Source organism: Engystomops pustulosus, chromosome 11 (genome assembly GCF_040894005.1).
Source record: "Engystomops pustulosus chromosome 11, aEngPut4.maternal, whole genome shotgun sequence".
Classification (NCBI taxonomy): Eukaryota; Metazoa; Chordata; class Amphibia; order Anura; family Leptodactylidae; genus Engystomops; species Engystomops pustulosus.
Window position 1 is genome coordinate 2,574,656 of NC_092421.1, and position 18,651 is coordinate 2,593,306.

The 18,651-nt window shown below is 43.4% G+C and overlaps 1 protein-coding gene across 1 annotated transcript in view; it reads left to right on the top strand.

Moving 5' to 3' along the window:
• TMEM132A (transmembrane protein 132A) overlaps nt 1-15,393 on the top strand; it is a 29,723-nt gene extending 14,330 nt beyond the window's left edge. The window contains exons 6-11 of the mRNA XM_072131112.1: nt 366-552; nt 2,416-2,559; nt 2,646-2,827; nt 5,324-5,621; nt 8,553-8,747; nt 11,922-15,393. Of these exons, the coding sequence (XP_071987213.1) occupies nt 366-552; nt 2,416-2,559; nt 2,646-2,827; nt 5,324-5,621; nt 8,553-8,747; nt 11,922-13,067 (2,152 nt within the window). The 3' untranslated portion in view covers nt 13,068-15,393. The remainder of the gene's footprint in view (nt 1-365; nt 553-2,415; nt 2,560-2,645; nt 2,828-5,323; nt 5,622-8,552; nt 8,748-11,921) is intronic.
• Nucleotides 15,394-18,651: the final 3,258 nt, after the last annotated feature.

Genomic DNA, 18,651 nt, shown 5'->3' on the forward strand with positions numbered 1-18,651 from the left:
TGGAATAACCCTTTAATGGACAGCCATATGATACCATGATACTATAGCTTTACCAACAATCATGGATACAGTGCTGCGTACAATAGAAAGGCGACTATAAACAATTTGCTGAAATCGGCTAAAGAGACGACCTAGGAGAGCGCGTGCCGGTTTTAAAGAGTTTAAATATTAAATACAACTTACGTTTGAAAATAAAAATGAAGGTTTTACGACATTTTGGATTGAAGATGCCATTGACCCTGCGAATGGAGAGGTTTTTGTTGATGAAAATAATTATAAAACTTGTTTCTTGTTCCTGAAATATAAACAGTAGGATCAATAACAAAAAATCTTAATTACATATTTTCTGCGTCTTTTTCTTTCAGGTTTCCTCCAGTTGTGGCTTATTTGGATTTCCTTGTGAGTAATATCTCGGTCGGATTTGCCGCGTCTCGGAGAATCGCATTCCAGCTGGAAGTTCCGGGAGCTGCTGCAGCCACAGGAGGGGTTAGAGGCAACGCCGAAGTTTTGGTTTCTGATCACGACCTAAGAGCTATTGTCCCACTTGTAAAGGTACAGTGATGTTCGTGTTGGATGCTACAATGGGTATAGCTTAAAGGAAACCTACCATGTGATGTGATGCAGTATGAAGCAAACATACCCTGAGACTGCTGTAGTTACACTGATGCAGGATCAGATCTTGGTTAATCCCTGAGCTGAGGGATTTTGCTGAAAAAACAATTATAACCTTCAGAACCTTGGGAAAGCTGGGTGAGCATATAACGCATTACATACAGGAGCTTGGAATTACAAATGGCTGCTAAGTAAAGCATGACTAAGCATTACTAGTAAAGCACTAATCAACCTGAGCTGGATCACTCCTACACAGCAGCTGGGGGATGGTGCAGCAATTGATTATTCTGTCTGGCAGGGAGAAAACTGATTGCAACACCCTCTCCTGCAGAGAGAAACTCTCCTGCTATGAGAAGCGCTGAACCCGCCATAGAAGTGACAGAGCTTAATTATCATGTTATATCTGTTTTATCAGCAAAACCCCTCAGCTCAGGAAATAACCAAGATCTGATCCTGCATCAGTGCAGCTACAAGAGGGTATGTTTGCTTCATACTGCATCAGTGTAGCTACAGCAGTCTCAGGGTATGTTTGCTTCATAATGCATCACATCACATGGTAGGTAGTGATGTTAATTACGGCTTTTAGTGACTGGCTCATTAGGTTCCTCACTAAGAAGAGCTCTTCTGGCTCCTGGATGGCTCCCTATAAATTATATAATGCGGAGCTGCAGGCCAGTCAATCACCCCATGCAACTCCACTTTTAACCCGATTGTATCTTCGTTATATCCTTGGCCATGTGATATCACACAGGTGCACTGCTCGTTATATCCTTGGCCAGGTGCACTGCTCGTTATATCCTTGGCCAGGTGCACTGCTCGTTATATCCTTGGCCAGGTGCACTGCTCGTTATATCCTTGGCCAGGTGCACTGCTCGTTATATCCTTGGCCAGGTGCACTGCTCGTTATATCCTTGGCCAGGTGCACTGCTCGTTATATCCTTGGCCAGGTGCACTGCTCGTTATATCCTTGGCCAGGTGCACTGCTCGTTATATCCTTGGCCGTGTGACATCACACAGGTGCACTGCTCGTTATATCCTTGGCCAGGTGCACTGCTCGTTATATCCTTGGCCAGGTGCACTGCTCGTTATATCCTTGGCCAGGTGCACTGCTCGTTATATCCTTGGCCAGGTGCACTGCTCGTTATATCCTTGTCCGTGTGACATCACACAGGTGCACTGCTCGTTATATCCTTGGCCGTGTGACCTCACATAAACATTTTTGATGGACTGCAACAATCATAAAAAAACTTGAGGTTGTGAATGAGGAGGCATATTGGAATGTTGTGTAATATAAATACAATGAATACAAAAAATTGCAAACTATAAAAGCTGGTAAAGAGCACCTGTCACCAGGAATGTAATTTTTAGCTTGTGCCTGATAGTATTAGTAGCTTTTACAATCCCCTGGAGAGTGGGGTCTGCCGCTGCAGTGGAAGGTGGTAAGCCGTGCACCCCACACCAACCCAACAGCCTCACTTCCCATCACCACTGTTTTTCAGTCAGCAATATTCCTCCTCCAACCAGATCACGAATATTTAAGAACTTGACTCCGCCCCCGAAACGGGTAGTTCGTTATTCAATACTTTATGAATAAATGGAATTTGAGATCAAACATTGGTTGAGCCTGAAATCGATGTAGCAGCACTGAGCATAGTATAAGCTATGGGAACCTGTCAGCAGCTAAATATTACATTCCCGGTGAGAGATTTACTTTAGATGAAACTTAAATTATGTGCACAAAAAAATCTTATTAAATTGTACTGATTGATAGAAAAAAATGTATTGTTTCCTTCTCTCCCACAGTCCCACGAGATCCTGAATACGGCTCCTCTGACTGGTATTTCGCAGAAAATTCCAGTGCGGGTGTTCGCCTTAGAAGCCGGCGGATCCGTCATGGATGTCACAAAAGAAGCCGGTTGTGAGACCCCTAATGCCCAGATCATACAGGTGCCGTTTATATGCTCGATATTCGCACTTTATTACCCTTACAAAGTGAAGTTTTACAAATTTTTTAATTTTTTTTTTTCTGGCAGGTGTCGGATGGCTGCGATTTCTTGTTTGTTGGGGGAAAGGAGACTCAAGGAGCTGTTGGTGTAAAAGTCGAATTTTGGCTTGAACGTCTGCGTTCCTCTCTTTCACTTTCTATATGGGTGCCTCTCCTTCCTCTGAGAGTTGAGGTGTCGGATACCAAGTTGCAGCGTTTACCAGGTTCAGGGTAAGTTACCGTACAGTCCTTGACAGACCGTGTAATGAAAGGCTACACATTATAATAAGGGTGCGGTCATACGTACTGCTAGCGCTGCGATTACAAGAGCGGCCCTCGGCCTGATCATATGTGCGTGTGATTGGTACATTGTTTGCTTATCCACAGAAACACATAGGCGATTGGGCTTAGGCCCCCCCCCCCCATACGCTGGCGCTGCCCACCCTAAGGGTAAAGGAAATCGTATTGTGACAAGTTTTTTTATCTTCTGTTGCAACTGATGTAGAAATTCTATTTTCTTTACAAGGAGTTGAATAACCGGCTACTTTTAAAGGGTCAACATATAAGGAAATTGGAGAAAGAGCTTTGCCTTAAAGGGCTCGTCCACTTTTACAAATAATTTGTTATTTTGTAATGAAAAGTTATACAATTTTCCAATATATTTTCTTTATAGAAACCTTCTATGTTTACTAGAAGGAAAGCGATGTAGAGGGGCAGTGCTGCCAGTCCTTTCCTCCAGATGGCACAAGTCCAGATCTTGGAGCCGTCGGAGGATACTGACGTATATAATTGTGTGGTGATGCTCAAACCCGGGGGGACAAATAGTACAGAGTCATTTAATAATCATCAAAAACGGAAAGGAAAGGTTATTTTTTACATTCTTAAAATTGACATGTGTTGCAGGGAGGGAAGAATAAATGCATTTGGAGTGTTTCGGGGACGAATCGTTTTGCCCTTATCCTAGCGCTTCATCTTGCCTAGATGTTTTGGCGTTCTCGCCTGGTTTTTAAATCGGGCCACCAAAAGGTCTTACTACGTAGCTCTGACACGCCTACACCTTAAAAAACACTTCATTGGTTAAAAACGTGTATGGGCGGTGCAACACATCGTTTGCTCCACCTCTTTAACGTTGCAAGATATACACGGGGACTGGATCACCTGGAGGAACATCTATCAGGGAATAAATTCTAGCCCATTTAACTCTTTTTAGGAAAACTACTAATTCCATAGTAGACGCCTCAGTAGACATGATCATTTTTTGCCATTTTGAAAAATAGAAAAAATTCTATAAAAAGTGAACAAAAGGCCGTACAGTCCTAAAAAGAGAAGCATTGAAAAGTCACAAAAAATGACACCACAGCCCCGTACACCAATGTATGAAAAAGTTATTAGCGCCAGAAGACGGCAAAATGAAGAATTTTTTTTTTTTGTATAGGAGGTTGTAATTTTTGTAAATGTATGAAAACATTATAAAACCTGTACAAATTTGTTATTCCTGTGATCGCACCGACCCAAAGAATAAAGTAGACCTGTTATTTGTGGCGCACAGTGACAGCCGTAAAATCTAAGCCCACAAGAAAACGGCGCAAATGCGTTTTTTTTCCATTATTTTCTCTGCATTCAGAATTTTTTTTCCCGCTTCCCAGTACAGGGCATAGAATCTAAAATACTGTCACTATGATGAAGTCGCAGAAAACAAGCCCAAACTCAGCTGTTTACATGGAAAAATAAAAAAGTTATAGATTTCTGAAGGTGGGTAGAGAAAAATAAAGACTCTAAAACAAAAAAGGGCCTGGTCCTTAAGGGGTTAAAGAGTCCATGTTGTTTCCCATCCCTGGGGGCGGGGAATCCCTCCGGTAAGTGCTATTGTGGAGGTTATGAAAAATCCAAAAGTAAGAGTAATTTTCCGTATTTTTCGGACTGTAAGGCGTATGATTTTCTCAGAAATCAAAGGTGCGCCTTATAATCCGGTGCGCCTTCTATATGAACCTAGACGTTTTAGCAGCCATTAATTGATGGTGCTCCCTATAGTCCGAAAAATACGGTACAGCTTTTTTACAATTTAGGCCCCCCCCCCCTCTCCACCATCATCATTTTTTAGAAAAGCGCTGAGAAGCGAATGATGACATGCGATGCATTTGTATTTTTATCTCTGCTGCCCAGTACCACAACAGACATTTGTTTGACTGCGGCCTGTAAGAAGCGAACACTTGTGATCAGTATTATCTGCAGTCGTGGATAAGCTGGACTTGTTATCCTACATCTTGTAGGGTGTCGCCTCCCGCCGTGCAGTACTATTATGTCCAACGCCAAGAAGAGGTTAAATCCTGGCTAAAGTATTTGCAAACCTCTTGTGATACAACAAATGAATTCATTTAAATATTGTCTTATAATTCAGATGGAGGCATTAGTTTAGTTACAGCCGCTCATTGATGATCAATGGGATTTATGTACTTGTTGTTTTACATGATTAGACGCTCGGTCTGTACGCAGGGGATGCCTTGCTGTATACAGGACAAGAGGATAGTGTGTGCCGGGCAATGCATGGAACTCTCCAATCAGAGACAGTGTAACAACATGGTCCAGTAAAAAACTGCGACGCCGCATTAATGCATCTCACAACAGAAAGTTGTTTTATACCTGCATAATTTGTTACATAAATAATCGTAGGTGTGTATCGCTGTATACTGCACCCTAATGACAATGTGCCCAAAACTGTCTTTTCAGGTCTTTAGGAAATGGAATGGAAAATGAAAATCCTGAATCCCGTAAATCTCCCCCTGATCACAGAGGTCAAAGTTGCCGCCCGCAGTATCAGAGGGCTCTAGTGCGGTTTTTGGCTTATTTTGTGGCACATTCTATGAATGGCGGTAATCAGCTGACTTATTTGCTGGGATCTGATTGGGTGTTGGATGTGTCTCCTCTGATTAGAAGTCAGGCTGTTATCAGAGATCCGCGGATCGCCCGCCTGGAAGAGGAAGGCAGCGTTCTCATTGGACAGCAGCCCGGTATCACATCTGTCGAGGTAAAGTGATTTTACAATTATTTCTTTACGTTTTGGCTGTTTATAATATTTCTTCCACTGAACGGCTGTAAAGCGCCTTTACCGCTACTAGAACTCCCATCATTCCAGAAGATTCAGAAATGGCACTTAAAGGGAACCTGTCATCTAGAACAGACTCAATAGACCTTACAACCCCCAACGCAGACGTCCCAGCTTAAATCTGCCTCCTCCAATCATTGAAATGTCACCCCAAACTTTTCTCCCTTAGTGTGTTGGGCCCCCTGTCGCAGGTGGCTCCGCAGCTTGGACCTGCCCATAACAGGACCTGTATTGGTGAGATGAACTGCAGTTTCCCTGGGAGGGAGAGGGACCACATTCTGGTAAAAACCGGGGGCTGGCGTCCTTTCTGCTCACGTCGAGACTTGTAGACGCACAGGACTGTCAGTCAAAATAAGGAGGTGTGGTCACTTTACTCTTTTTAGAAGTTGCCTCAGGTGTGCTCATTTGCATATCATAAAGCAGCTGTAATTAAGGTAACGATCCTAGGTGGCAGAGAATGATATGTAAGGACTTTTGTAGAAAACTCAGCGCAGGTCCTTTACCTTGCCGTGTTTTGAAGTCCGTTTCTCCCATAGAGGTCTTATGTTAACGTAAAAAATCCTGTATACCATAGTCCTTATACCATATATACCATAGTCCTTATATACCATATATACCATATATACCATGGTCCTTATACCATGTATACCATGGTCCTTATACCATGTATACCATGGTCCTTATACCATGTATACCATGGTCCTTATACCATGTATACCATGGTCCTTATACCATGTATGCCATGGTCCTTATACCATGTGTACCATAGTCCTTATACCATGTATACCATGGTCCTTATACCATGTATACCATGGTCCTTATACCATGTATACCATGGTCCTTATACCATGTATACCATGGTCCTTATACCATGTATACCATGGTCCTTATACCATGTATACCATGGTCCTTATACCATGTATACCATGTATACCATGGTCCTTATACCATGTATACCATGGTCCTTATACCATGTATACCATGGTCTTTATACCATGTATACCATGGTCCTTATACCATGTATACCATGGTCCTTATACCATGTATACCATGGTCCTTATACCATGTATACCATGGTCCTTATACCATGTATACCATGGTCCTTATACCATGTATACCATGGTCCTTATACCATGTATACCATGGTCCTTATACCATGTATACCATGGTCCTTATACCATGTATACCATGGTCCTTATACCATGGTCGTGGATCAGTTGCTATTTAACGCAATCAATTTACTATTTAAAGGGGTTGCCCATGATGTTTAACCCCCAAGTGATGTTTACTCAATAAAAATGATTTTAACCCCTTACTTTACAATTATACTCAGTTTTATCCCTGTGTTTGGTCCTATCACTCAGTGATGGTCAGTGTAAGATCCCAAAGTGTGGGCGGGGCCTCTCTGAGCAGACACTTCATGATCCCTCTAGTGCTGTGTGCTGTGTCTCCCTCTTCCCTCAGATCAAGAGCTTGTCTTGTCTTGTCTGTAGAGCTGCTTTCCTTTTAGTTTCAACAAAATTTTAATAAATTAAAATTATGACCGTGCCTTAGAATAGGTCATGGCATAAGATCTCATAGAAGTGATTTGCGCTGCCCACCTTTGCACACTACTGCTAGACAGGAAATGCTCTCTGCCTCCTGCCCCTCCCCCTGCAATACAAGAAAAGCTATTCAGATGATCGCTTGTTCAAGTCCCAGAAAGGGACACTAAATGGAATAAAGAGCAATCAAAAAGTCGCATTCACACCACAACGATTCCAAAAAAAAGTACAACACATCACACAAAAACAAGCCCTAATACATCTCAATCAACCAAAAATGTAATTGTTACGCCTCTTACAAGAAGGCGATGCAAAAACAGTTATTTTTAGCTCCAAATGCGTTTTTATTCTGCAAATTATTCAAACCTAAAAAAGCTATAGAAATGGGATATTGCTGTAGTCATAGTGACCAATAGAACATAAATAACATGATATCTATGCTAGACAGTGTAAAAAAACAAAAGATTTTAAGTAAAAAAATTGCTCCTTCCTTTCGGCGCTTTGCTATTGGCCCATAAAGTGGTTCACATCCACATCTGGGGTGTTGTCAGACTTGAGAGAAACTGCATAACAAAGTCTGAGAAATGTTTTCTCATTTTATCCAGTATGAACAGGTAAACTTTAAGGCTAAATAAACATTTTGGCAAATTTTAAAAATTCCATATAGAACCTACTGTTTTTGTTTCTTGTTTGATGCTTAAACCCTTAATGACCGCCCTATCGGCTTTATACGGTGGTCATTAAGGGTACTTATTCTGACGTGACGCCTTTCTATGGCGGCGTGTCAGCTGAGCTGTGTGTGTGTGTGGCTGAGCTGTGTGTGTCGGCTGGGCTGGGCTGTGTGTGTCGGCTGGGCTGGGCTGTGTGTGTCGGCTGGGCTGGGCTGTGTGTGTCGGCTGGGCTGTGTGTGTGTGTGTCGGCATGTTAGTGTTTAGGGAACTTTAACTTGCTTTAATTCTTTTTTTATTATAGAAACTATGATCAGAGCACCTTGAAGTGCCCCTTACACGCTGCCGCCAAGAGTGACCGCGGCATGTAAGGGGTTAACACCTGCAGGAATCTCTGATCACGGGTGTTAGGGGCGAGTGTCCGCTATAATATACAGCCGACACCCGCAGCTCCAGGAGCCGGCGCCAGAAGCTTTGACGTAATAGTACTGCAAAATGCGGGAAGGCACCTCCTATGTAGTACTATGACGTCAGTGTCGGGAAGGGGTTAATAACATTCGCAGGGGAAAGGTGTTATGTTCCAGTCCTATATCAATGATCCAAGTGAATTATTTCTGATGTTTTCCCCTTTGTCTGTATAGGTGCGCTCTCCGGTCTCTCATTCCATTCTTGGGGAGCAAATAATCTCCGTCTCTCCAGAGGTCGTCTCCATCTTGGAAATGCGAGCGAACCTGCTGTGGGGCATATCCCTCTCTGTAACCCCGGCTGACATCAAACATTCCGGCATTTTTACTATTTCTTACAAGACTCAAGAAGCAATAATGATCCCTAAGCAGGTAAGAACCTGTGGACAGACCGGTCACTGTCCTGTGCCACGTGCCTAGGAGCAGAGCAGGGGATTATTGGGGACCCATCTTATCCATACATGGAAATGTCACGTGTTCTACTTCTAATTCTACTTTCCGGGCATAATGTATCACATATTGTAAATGGTAATTCAGGATATTCAGCAACGTGAAAGGAAAAATAAAACTTCCCAGCTCCAGGATTGTAAAAAAGTGGAAATGTTTCTTTATTATTATTCAAATATTAAAATCTGTTCCAAAAACAGGAATGTGGGCGGACCTTTGTGTTTTGAGCATTTACATCCTGTTCTTAATGCATAATCCCGCCCACTAAGAGCAGGATATAAATGCTCGAAATGTGTAGCTCCGCCTACTTTTCATGTTTTGGATGTACCCCAATTTATAATGTTTTTGAATAATAATAAATAAATTTTTCGGCTTTTTTTGCCATCCTGGAGTGCTGGGAAGGTTTATTTTTCTCCTGCACAGTCGTTTGTTTCCTCCTCTCTTGAGCTGACCGTGATTTTCACTTTTTTCTGTTTTTGAATACTTTATTGGTTCCCTGGAGGAAATTCTTGTGTCCCAGAAATTGTTACACACAATTAGATAAATAATACAATTGCGTACAGAAATACAGCATAACACAGGTTAACTAATTACAACATAACCACAAGCCATTGCGTAGTAACAAAGATACTAGTGACTATAACACATGGACACAGGCTACACACCTAGGGGTCAGTACAGTAGGTGCTGCTGCAGCGTTAGTGTTGTGGTGAAAGCTGTGATGTGCTGCAGTGGAAACTGCCCGTGGCTCAACTTTATAATGTTATTGCGTAAAGTAATACATACAGTGCCCATATGCAGTCCCAGCTAAATAATTTTTCCGATTAAAGGTTTTTTTTTTTTTTTTATCAAGTACCGTGTATACCTGAGTATATACCGACTGAGTATAAGCCGAGGTTCATAGTTTTACCACGAAAAGATGGGAACACAGATTGACCCGAGTATAAGCCGAGGAAGAGCAATGCATTGGTCACAGCCTCCCCAGTATATACAGCCGGCCAGCCCCCCTGTAGTATACAGCCGGCCAGCCCCCCTGTAGTGTACAGCCGGCCAGCCCCCCTGTAGTGTACAGCCGGCCAGCCCCCCTGTAGTGTACAGCCGGCCAGCCCCCCTGTAGTGTACAGCCGGCCAGCCCCCCTGTAGTGTACAGCCGGCCAGCCCCCCTGTAGTGTACAGCCGGCCAGCCCCCCTGTAGTATACAGCCGGCCAGCCCCCCTGTAGTATACAGCCGGCCAGCCCCCCTGTAGTATACAGCCGGCCAGCCCCCCTGTAGTATACAGCCGGCCGGCCCCCTGTAGTGTACAGCCGGCCAGCCCCCCTGTAGTGTACAGCCGGCCAGCCCCCCTGTAGTGTACAGCCGGCCAGCCCCCTGTAGTGTACAGCCGGCCAGCCCCCTGTAGTGTACAGCCGGCCAGCCCCCCTGTAGTGTACAGCCGGCCAGCCCCCCTGTAGTATACAGCCGGCCAGCCCCCCTGTAGTGTACAGCCGGCCAGCCCCCCTGTAGTGTACAGCCGGCCAGCCCCCCTGTAGTGTACAGCCGGCCAGCCCCCCTGTAGTGTACAGCCGGCCAGCCCCCTGTAGTATACAGCCGGCCAGCCCCCCTGTAGTGTACAGCCGGCCAGCCCCCCTGTAGTGTACAGCCGGCCAGCCCCCCTGTAGTGTACAGCCGGCCAGCCCCCCTGTAGTGTACAGCCGGCCAGCCCCCCTGTAGTGTACAGCCGGCCAGCCCCCCTGTAGTGTACAGCCGGCCAAATTCAGAGTTTGGAGAGTCATAAGGAGGTTAGAGAAGGAGAATTTTTGTTCAATGATAAATGTAAATTCTTGTTCATGGAAAAATAAGACGTCCCCTGAAAATAAAACCTAGCGCCTCCTTAGGAGCAAATATTAATAGAAGACACTGTCTTATTTTTCGGGGAAACAGGATATATATGTAGTCTTCCTCAGAATACAACTGATCTGCATATGGAAATCAATCAACCAATATGAGAATCAATGTATTTTGTTCTTTGTACTTTATATACCGGTATTAATAGGTGATGCCATTTTTTTTACATAAAGTATTTAAACATTCATTTTCCCCAATAAAATTAAAAAAATCCCCCACTGGACTATAAAAAAAAATTGCCATATTTGCCCCAGACTATATACATATATTATGATCTTTGTTAATTCCCTGGTTGGTGTTACATATGTTTGATACTGTGACCAAAATGCATTCTACACGTTGTGCAAGAAATAGATGATCTCTTCTATATAAAATAACAGGTACAATATAGATTCCATATTTAAGATCTGTCCCATATTCGGGTCGAGGTGCAGACACCAACACGTTTCAAGCATCACACCGCGCTCTTATTCATTGCCATTCATGGTGAGTTCATCTGTGTCTGCACCTAGCCTGAATATGGGGCATATCTTGTACCTGTTTAAAAGGGGACCCAGAAATTGGGCACTAGGAGATGTTACTAAAGTGAGCCGCTCCTAGTGCTAAAACAAGCGCCGCAGTGTTAGAGTGATAGTGTTATCGGAAACCTCTGATTAATGCTGTCTAACACTGCGGCGGAGTAAAATAGAAACGCTGGTCAATGCAGTCCGAGTATTCATGAGGGGGCGGGGGGCATGACGGATGGCAGTCACCGCCGGCCTGTGGAGCGTGCGGGGCGGTCCGGTGAAGACGCAGCACCTCGGATCGCCCCCTCATGAATACATTGTTTACATTGTACTCCGCCGCAGTGTTAGATGGAGGTTTCCGATAACGCGATCGTTCAAACACTGCGGCGTTTGTTTTAGCACTAGGAGCTGCTTACTTTAGTAAGTGCCGAATTTCTTGGTGACGGGTCCTCTTTATGATGTTCAGTTGTTATTTCATATCGCGTTCACCTGTTACTGGTGCTGGATTCAAGCTCCTTTGTTTTCCTGCACTTTGTTACCCATGTGTGTCGCACCTGAATCCCAGTGGCTTATAAAGCTGTATCCTGATAAACATGGATGGGTGAGGGGCAACAGTCCTTTCTATGAATTTCTCTCTCTGTTTGTGTACATCAGAGATTTAAGACTTCTCTTGGCAGTAAAAGATTACATTTTTTTAATTATTTCTAGGAGGCTATTCTCTCAGTCTGGCTACATTTCAGCGATCTGTCTCTGGCTCCAATAACCGTCTACAATCCTCAGGAGCTTTCCTTATCCGTTGTGTCCTCCGACCCCTCGGTTCTGTCCGTTGGCCGTTCTGTCATCTCATCAAACTATTGGTCGATGCCAGTGTTTGTTTTTGAGAATCCCGGAGAAGACCCTCTACTGCGTCTGTCTCTCTTATTGCCGGAGCGATGTAGAGAAAAGGAAACCAGTGGTTTGATCAGCGCCGGATATATCAGAGTTTCATTTCCAAGGAATGGGACGAGGGGCGATGAAGGTATCGATAGAGACTCGGTACAGGGGGACACTGTCCTGCTAACCAGGGACGGGGATATTATCTCAGGTGCTAACAATGTTATTCCAGGAACCAGTGACATCATCCTGCGCAGTGATGACACAACCATAGAAGACGAACAATCACATTCTGGCGCAGATGACATTGTTACAACGCGATGGGGAATACCAGGTTTAGAAGAAGGACTTTACGGACTCCTTGCAATTTTTTGCATTCTGACCCTTCTGTTCTTTTTAAGCTGTCTGGCTTTTATAAGAAGGCACAGGAAAAAGGAAGCACATGAAGGCACTGGTAATCCTGACGCACCAAATTGGGTATGGTTAGAAGGGTCCGATACTGACAGACCAAAATCACAGGGACCAGTGGGTGAGGAAGAGGAGGAAAGGGGACACTGGGACGCCCGGAACTTGGGATCTCAAAGTTTGACCAGTACTTTTCATCCAGTAAGAAATTTACAGGAGGCCGAGACCAACAGTGAAGGTCATTCTGATAGCAGCTCGTTCTCTCCCTCTACAAACCAATCTAAGGCTTATTTAGAAGCAAAAAGATCTGAGGTTAAGTCATTTAAAACCACCTGTAATGCAGGGAAACGGGTGGAAAGAGTGCCCAACGATCCAAACGTGCAGTCTATTTTGGTTGCCAGTGAGGAGGACATTGTCTGGGTATGTAAAGATATGGGATTGAGAGAACCTCAAGAGATTCTAAGCTACATGGAACGAATCCGAGCGGAAACGCCTCATCCGGAGGATCTGAAACGAGAAGGACTAAGAAGCCGAGGGATGGAAATGGTGGGAGCAAAAGTAAAAAGAGTCGTGTAATATTACAAACCTTAATGAAGGTGGTTAAATGACAGGTAAGGAGATCTACAGAAGCAATAGCCACAATGTATGAAGAAGAATGAGGTGTCAGGACCCCCATTCTGGATCGATGTTCCCAGATCACGTCTTTAAGCTGGTGTGATGGCACCCCCATCCAAACCCTACACATCCTATTGACAATCTTAATAAAGCTAACATTTAATATATATGTCATGTGGATTGTTTGTTCAAGGAAGAAGACTAGAAGTTGTTGGGGTGAGATATAACAGAATATTTATGATATAAAGCACAGCCCTTGTCTGTAGGATTTTCGGAGATGTCACAGGTGCGTTCATTTCCTCCATAGTATTACTTTAGAAGAGCAACCTATCCCAATCTTCCCGCTTTGTTGCCTTTCTAGTGTACATGACAGTATTATATCTATAAAAGTATTTGCATCATTCCTTGGTTAAGAAGGTACAAAAACTTTGGTGGGCCTATTTAATCAACACTTACCCACTTATGAACTCAAGACCAGAGACGAGTGGACCTGATGGTCAGGTGTATTTTTTGGGCTTGGACACCTTGAGACAAATCATAGCCAAGGCCAAGGGACGACAATCTGCCAGATTAGCTGTCCGGATCAAGTGGTTGAACCTGGTTCTGCTCATCTCTCCCCAAAATAAGCAGACTTCATGGTGTGGATCATGACAATCTCAAGCCTAACTTGAGAAGGCTTTCAGAAACCCATTAAAAGATCATGTATATTGCAAATTTTACCTCTGTATTATAATCTGCACTTCTGAAATAAAAACTAAAATTTAAAGTTTTAGTTAAACTCTTCATTGGCCACTTCATGTCATGTGACCAGGGTGATGTCACCTAAGGTCCTGTTACACCTGCAACGTCTACCCCATTTATGTCACATGACAGCAGCCTCCACGGATTAGCAACTCCTCCTCATGCCTAAATGGGGGCGTGTTATGATTTCATATGATCAGATACATACATGGGGTAGGTGCTGCAGATGTAACAGGAACTTAGATGACATTGCCCTGGGCACATGACATGATGTGCTGAATACTTAGAGGCCCTTTAACAATTCAGTATTTTAATTTCCTTTGTGTCCTGTCAATCTGATCTTTTCTAATTAAACATGTAACTTCTTAAAACCAGTAGTTACATTACAAATATATTTCTAGGAGGGTTACCAAAGTTACAGCACCATGGGGTGATTTAACAAAAGTGCCGCAAATTAAAGCCATCTGCACATGGACATGTTCAGCCTCTGCTAATACACCCGTGTGTTTGTCCAAATCCACAGACTGAACACATTGCACAGGGCTGGTGTCCTTGCATCATACAGAAATCTGACGCAAGGACTCCCTGTCTGCCAGCCGAACCTTAGTACTGTAAGAACTGTTACAGTTACGGCACCAGATTTATCACGGTGTTTCATGTTGGACAAAAAATTTAGCATACTTTTAAGAATGTCCATGCGCCATCTTTAGTTGATCTTGCAAACACCTTTTGTAACTGTTACAGCTGATTTTTGTAGCCTGGGGCTAAAGTGCAGTAAATTACTAACATCCGGAGGTCCGTTTGTAACTAGGGGTCGTCTGTAAGTCGGGTGTTCTTAAGTAGGGGACCGCCTGTGCTGAAATGGTTCGGAATTCTGACAAAGGCATTTTTTTAAAATTGGCAGAGCAAAGGCTACTGGAACCTGTCACTTGCTAAAACGGACACCCCTGGACCTTTCACCACGTCCATAGACTCCAACTGTTTGCATCATATAATACACGCTGCGCTGCGGATTCCAGTGTAATTGTTATTTTCTTTCTAGCCACACCCCCACGGTGGTCGTGTCTTTAATATGAGGCTCGGCAACACTACAGCAAATTGGGGCTGAGGACTCCCAACATTCAGAACCCGTGGGACCTCAGGCCAGTGTGATCAGAACATCACTGCTCCGGCCCTGATTGGCTGTGGTGGTGCCGAGCCTCCCGACGCCTAAGAGACCGCGGACAGTGCGAGAGGTCCATCACATTGTTTTCTGTGGGAAAACAAGGTAAATAATTTATGATATGTTGCTTGTGGCCTATGGGGGGATTTTTTGGACAACTCCTTTTAAAGTTAAATTTGGTTGAAGAATGTTATTTATTTTAGAATTTAAGTTTGGATGATTTATATTTCTATTCTCCTTATGTCCCATTCAAGATGAGAATAACCCTTTACGTATTTATTAAAATGTTATTATGAAGGGAAGATCTCACAAAGTCACAATCACACGGTGTTGTAAATATGTTTTTTGACCTGTGAAAATAAAAGTAGTTTTTTTTTATGACAATCTAAGTTTTTTTCTTTTAAGTATTATAACAGAGTAAGGCAAAACGTTTTGCACTGGCTACAATGATGCTTCATTCAGCTTGTGCTTAAAAACTTGTGTTAAGTTTATCGTATGAGTTGGGATATGAAAGATTTGTGTTTTATACAGACATGCAAGAAGAAATAATTGAACTTGCTTGGATTGGTTGCTGTTGGATGCAGAGTTTGTACAATCTAGTCTGACGCAATCACAATCTCTTTCCCCCTTTCCTTCTGCAGATGTGGCTGCAGCATGAGTCAGGAGTCCTCACCCCAATCCCAGTTGCCTACAACCCCCAGAATGCATTGGTCACTGAACGCTGTGCTGAAATTGCGCGGTTTCCGGGGCGGGGAAAGGGGCAGGTTGTGACATGAACCTATAGTTTAGGATCGTTGCCGGCAGACAAAGAACATTCTGTGTGAAACCATTTTCGAGTCCTGATACAATCACTCGATTCAGCACATGAAACGGGAATCTAAAAACATTGCGAGTTCTTGATCAGATTGAAGTATTCTGAATATTTTTGTGGATACATCATTCAGCAGATGGATATTGGAGGGTGAATTACAACTGCATAAAAATTCTGAATTTCCCAAACTAAGTTTAGGCTTATGTTTTTATTATGTTTTTATTATGTTTTTATTATGTTTTTATTATGTTTTTATATGAAAAGTAATAAAGTTTTCCAATATAGTCTGTGTATCAATTCCTCAGGGTTTTGTAGATCTCTGCTTGCTGTTATTGTATAGGAAGCGTTATGTTTACTTCCAATGGATAAAAACTGCTCCGTGGTCATGTGGTGTCACACAGGTGCGCAGCTCGTTAGTATTGGTGCACCTGTGTGACACCACATGAACATAAACCAGTTTTTAACCATAAATTAACCAATGAAGCTTCCAATAGAATGGCAGCAAGTAGAGATGTATCTAGAAAACCACAAGGAAATTATACAAAATCCTCGCTGGAGTTCCCGAATTTTTTCTACAAGAGTCTCAGAGTGGCCTGACTTCTACACTCCGTGCGACTGATTTTTCATCAGCATCTCAATGTTTGGTGAGCTGCAAAAAAATTTTTTTTCTCTCTATTTTGTTGAAATACAAATGCGCTATAACTGATACACTGGTGCATGGTGTCCCTGTGCGTGTCTAAGTATGGCCCAATCCCCGACCCTCCGTGCCCACATTGGTGTGAAGGTGCCGTAAAGGAATGTTGCAAATTCTGGCTGTGTGCAAGAAATTGCTACTTTTTCATGGCTTGTACTCAAGTACAGGCGATCCCCTACTTACAGACGACCCCTAGTTACAGACGGACCCCTCTGCCCCCTGTGACCTCTGGTGACCTCTCTGGATGTTACTATAGTCCCAGACTGCAATGATCAGCTGTAAGGTGTCTGTAATGAAGCTTCATGGATAATTCTTGGTCCCATTACAGCAAAAAATGTTTAAACTCCAATTGTCACTGGGGCAAAAATTTTTCTTGTCTGGATCTACAATGATAAAATATACAGTTTCGACTTACATACAGATTCGACTTAAGAACAAACCTCCGGACCCTATCTTGTATGTAACCTGGGGACTGCCTGTACAATATAATGTACCTGGTACTGTGGAAATATGTGATTGTGACCTTCAAAATTTATCTGCAGGATGAAGATGTTGAGACGCAATAACCACAAAACTTTCCACTTTGTTGGTCAGGAGTAGAGATGAGGCCCAATGCTTGGGTTCGGCCGCCTTACTCGGACATTTTACTGGATTAACAACTGGCCATGGCTGTGATTGACAAGGGGGCCAATCTGCCATACTAGGTGCTGGGTGCTGGATTAGCTGTTTGGCCGTCAATCTGGAAATATTTAAGTAAAGTGGCCGAACTAGAACCCAACCATCAGGTTCCCTCGTCTGGAGTCAGGAGTAAGGATGCAATTTGTAGTAAATTAATTCCTTGAGAATAAACCTTTTCATAATGAAGAGAATGACCGTGCCCACGGCCGTTACTTCAGTAGACCACGTGAGTTATCCGTTACCAAGTACAGAACGTCCCAGTCAGAACAGTTTGCCAGACTGTGACAAATCAGACAATTTTGGCCACGTTTGTGTGGAGGCCGCCTAACCTTGTATAAGGGGAAAAACTAAAACCTTTTTCTAGTCTTTTTGATTCTAACTTTGAGAAATCTTGTGGACTGCGGAAAGATTCACTGTGGCTCTTGTCTCCATATTTGAGCCTCTTTTGGCTGTTTTTGTAATAACCATATTTTCCTTTTAGTCTACATTGTATCACGTCAAACGATGTCACTTGTAATGTTATTATCATTATTGAATGATTTCCTCTTCATACACTCCTGTGGTTTCTGGTGATATTGTACGTTTGTCTATTCGGAGCAAATGTCAGACTGTATTTTACAAGCAATTTTGACCAATAAAAGCACAAAGTAAAATGATTTGGATTAATAAACATTTGTGGCCTATTTACAGTTTTTTACTTTTGTTATGTTTATGTTCTCTTAATGTTTCATAGTATTGTTATATTAACTTAAGCCTGACCGTCGGCGAGTGCAGGTCCCGAATCTACAGCGACTCTCGACATTGCTGTAGTTTCTTCTGTTCCAACGCTAATTGCAGGAGCAGAGCTGGAGGCCATAGGGTGAAGGCAAAGGCGTTTATTACTGCTTCTGCCTTCTCCTTTATTCACTATACAGTGCTGAAGTGTTATGCAGTGAGTAGCAGAGTTGGCACTACATCGGTTCTATAGATCCGGCGGCCACATGATGGCCAGGTCTGCAGGGGTTAATCAGAGGGGATTGTTTTCCTCTGTAACTGAGGGTCTTATATATGCAAAAAATTGTGGAAATGTCCCCTTGGAGTCTAAGACCTTCTTTACACTATAAAAAAGATTGCCATAGTTGCCACGTTTGTACGAGACTGCTCATATTGGGGCTCACTTTCATCAGACTGTGCTTTGTTTTCAGGGATTACTTGCACAGATATTTAACAAATGTGTACACTGGGATTTTGGCGCACTTACATGCACCAGGAAGAAGAAGGTGAACCCCAGGGACCTGAGTGGGGAAGCGACACATGCAGGATATCGGGTGCACGATCTTAGTGACTCCCTGCACAGCGCATTATACACGGACAATGCACTTACATGCACCGGGAAGAAGAAGGTCAACTCCAGGGACCTGAGCAGGGAAGCGACACATGCAGGATATCGGGCGCAGGATCTTAGCGACTCCCCGCACAG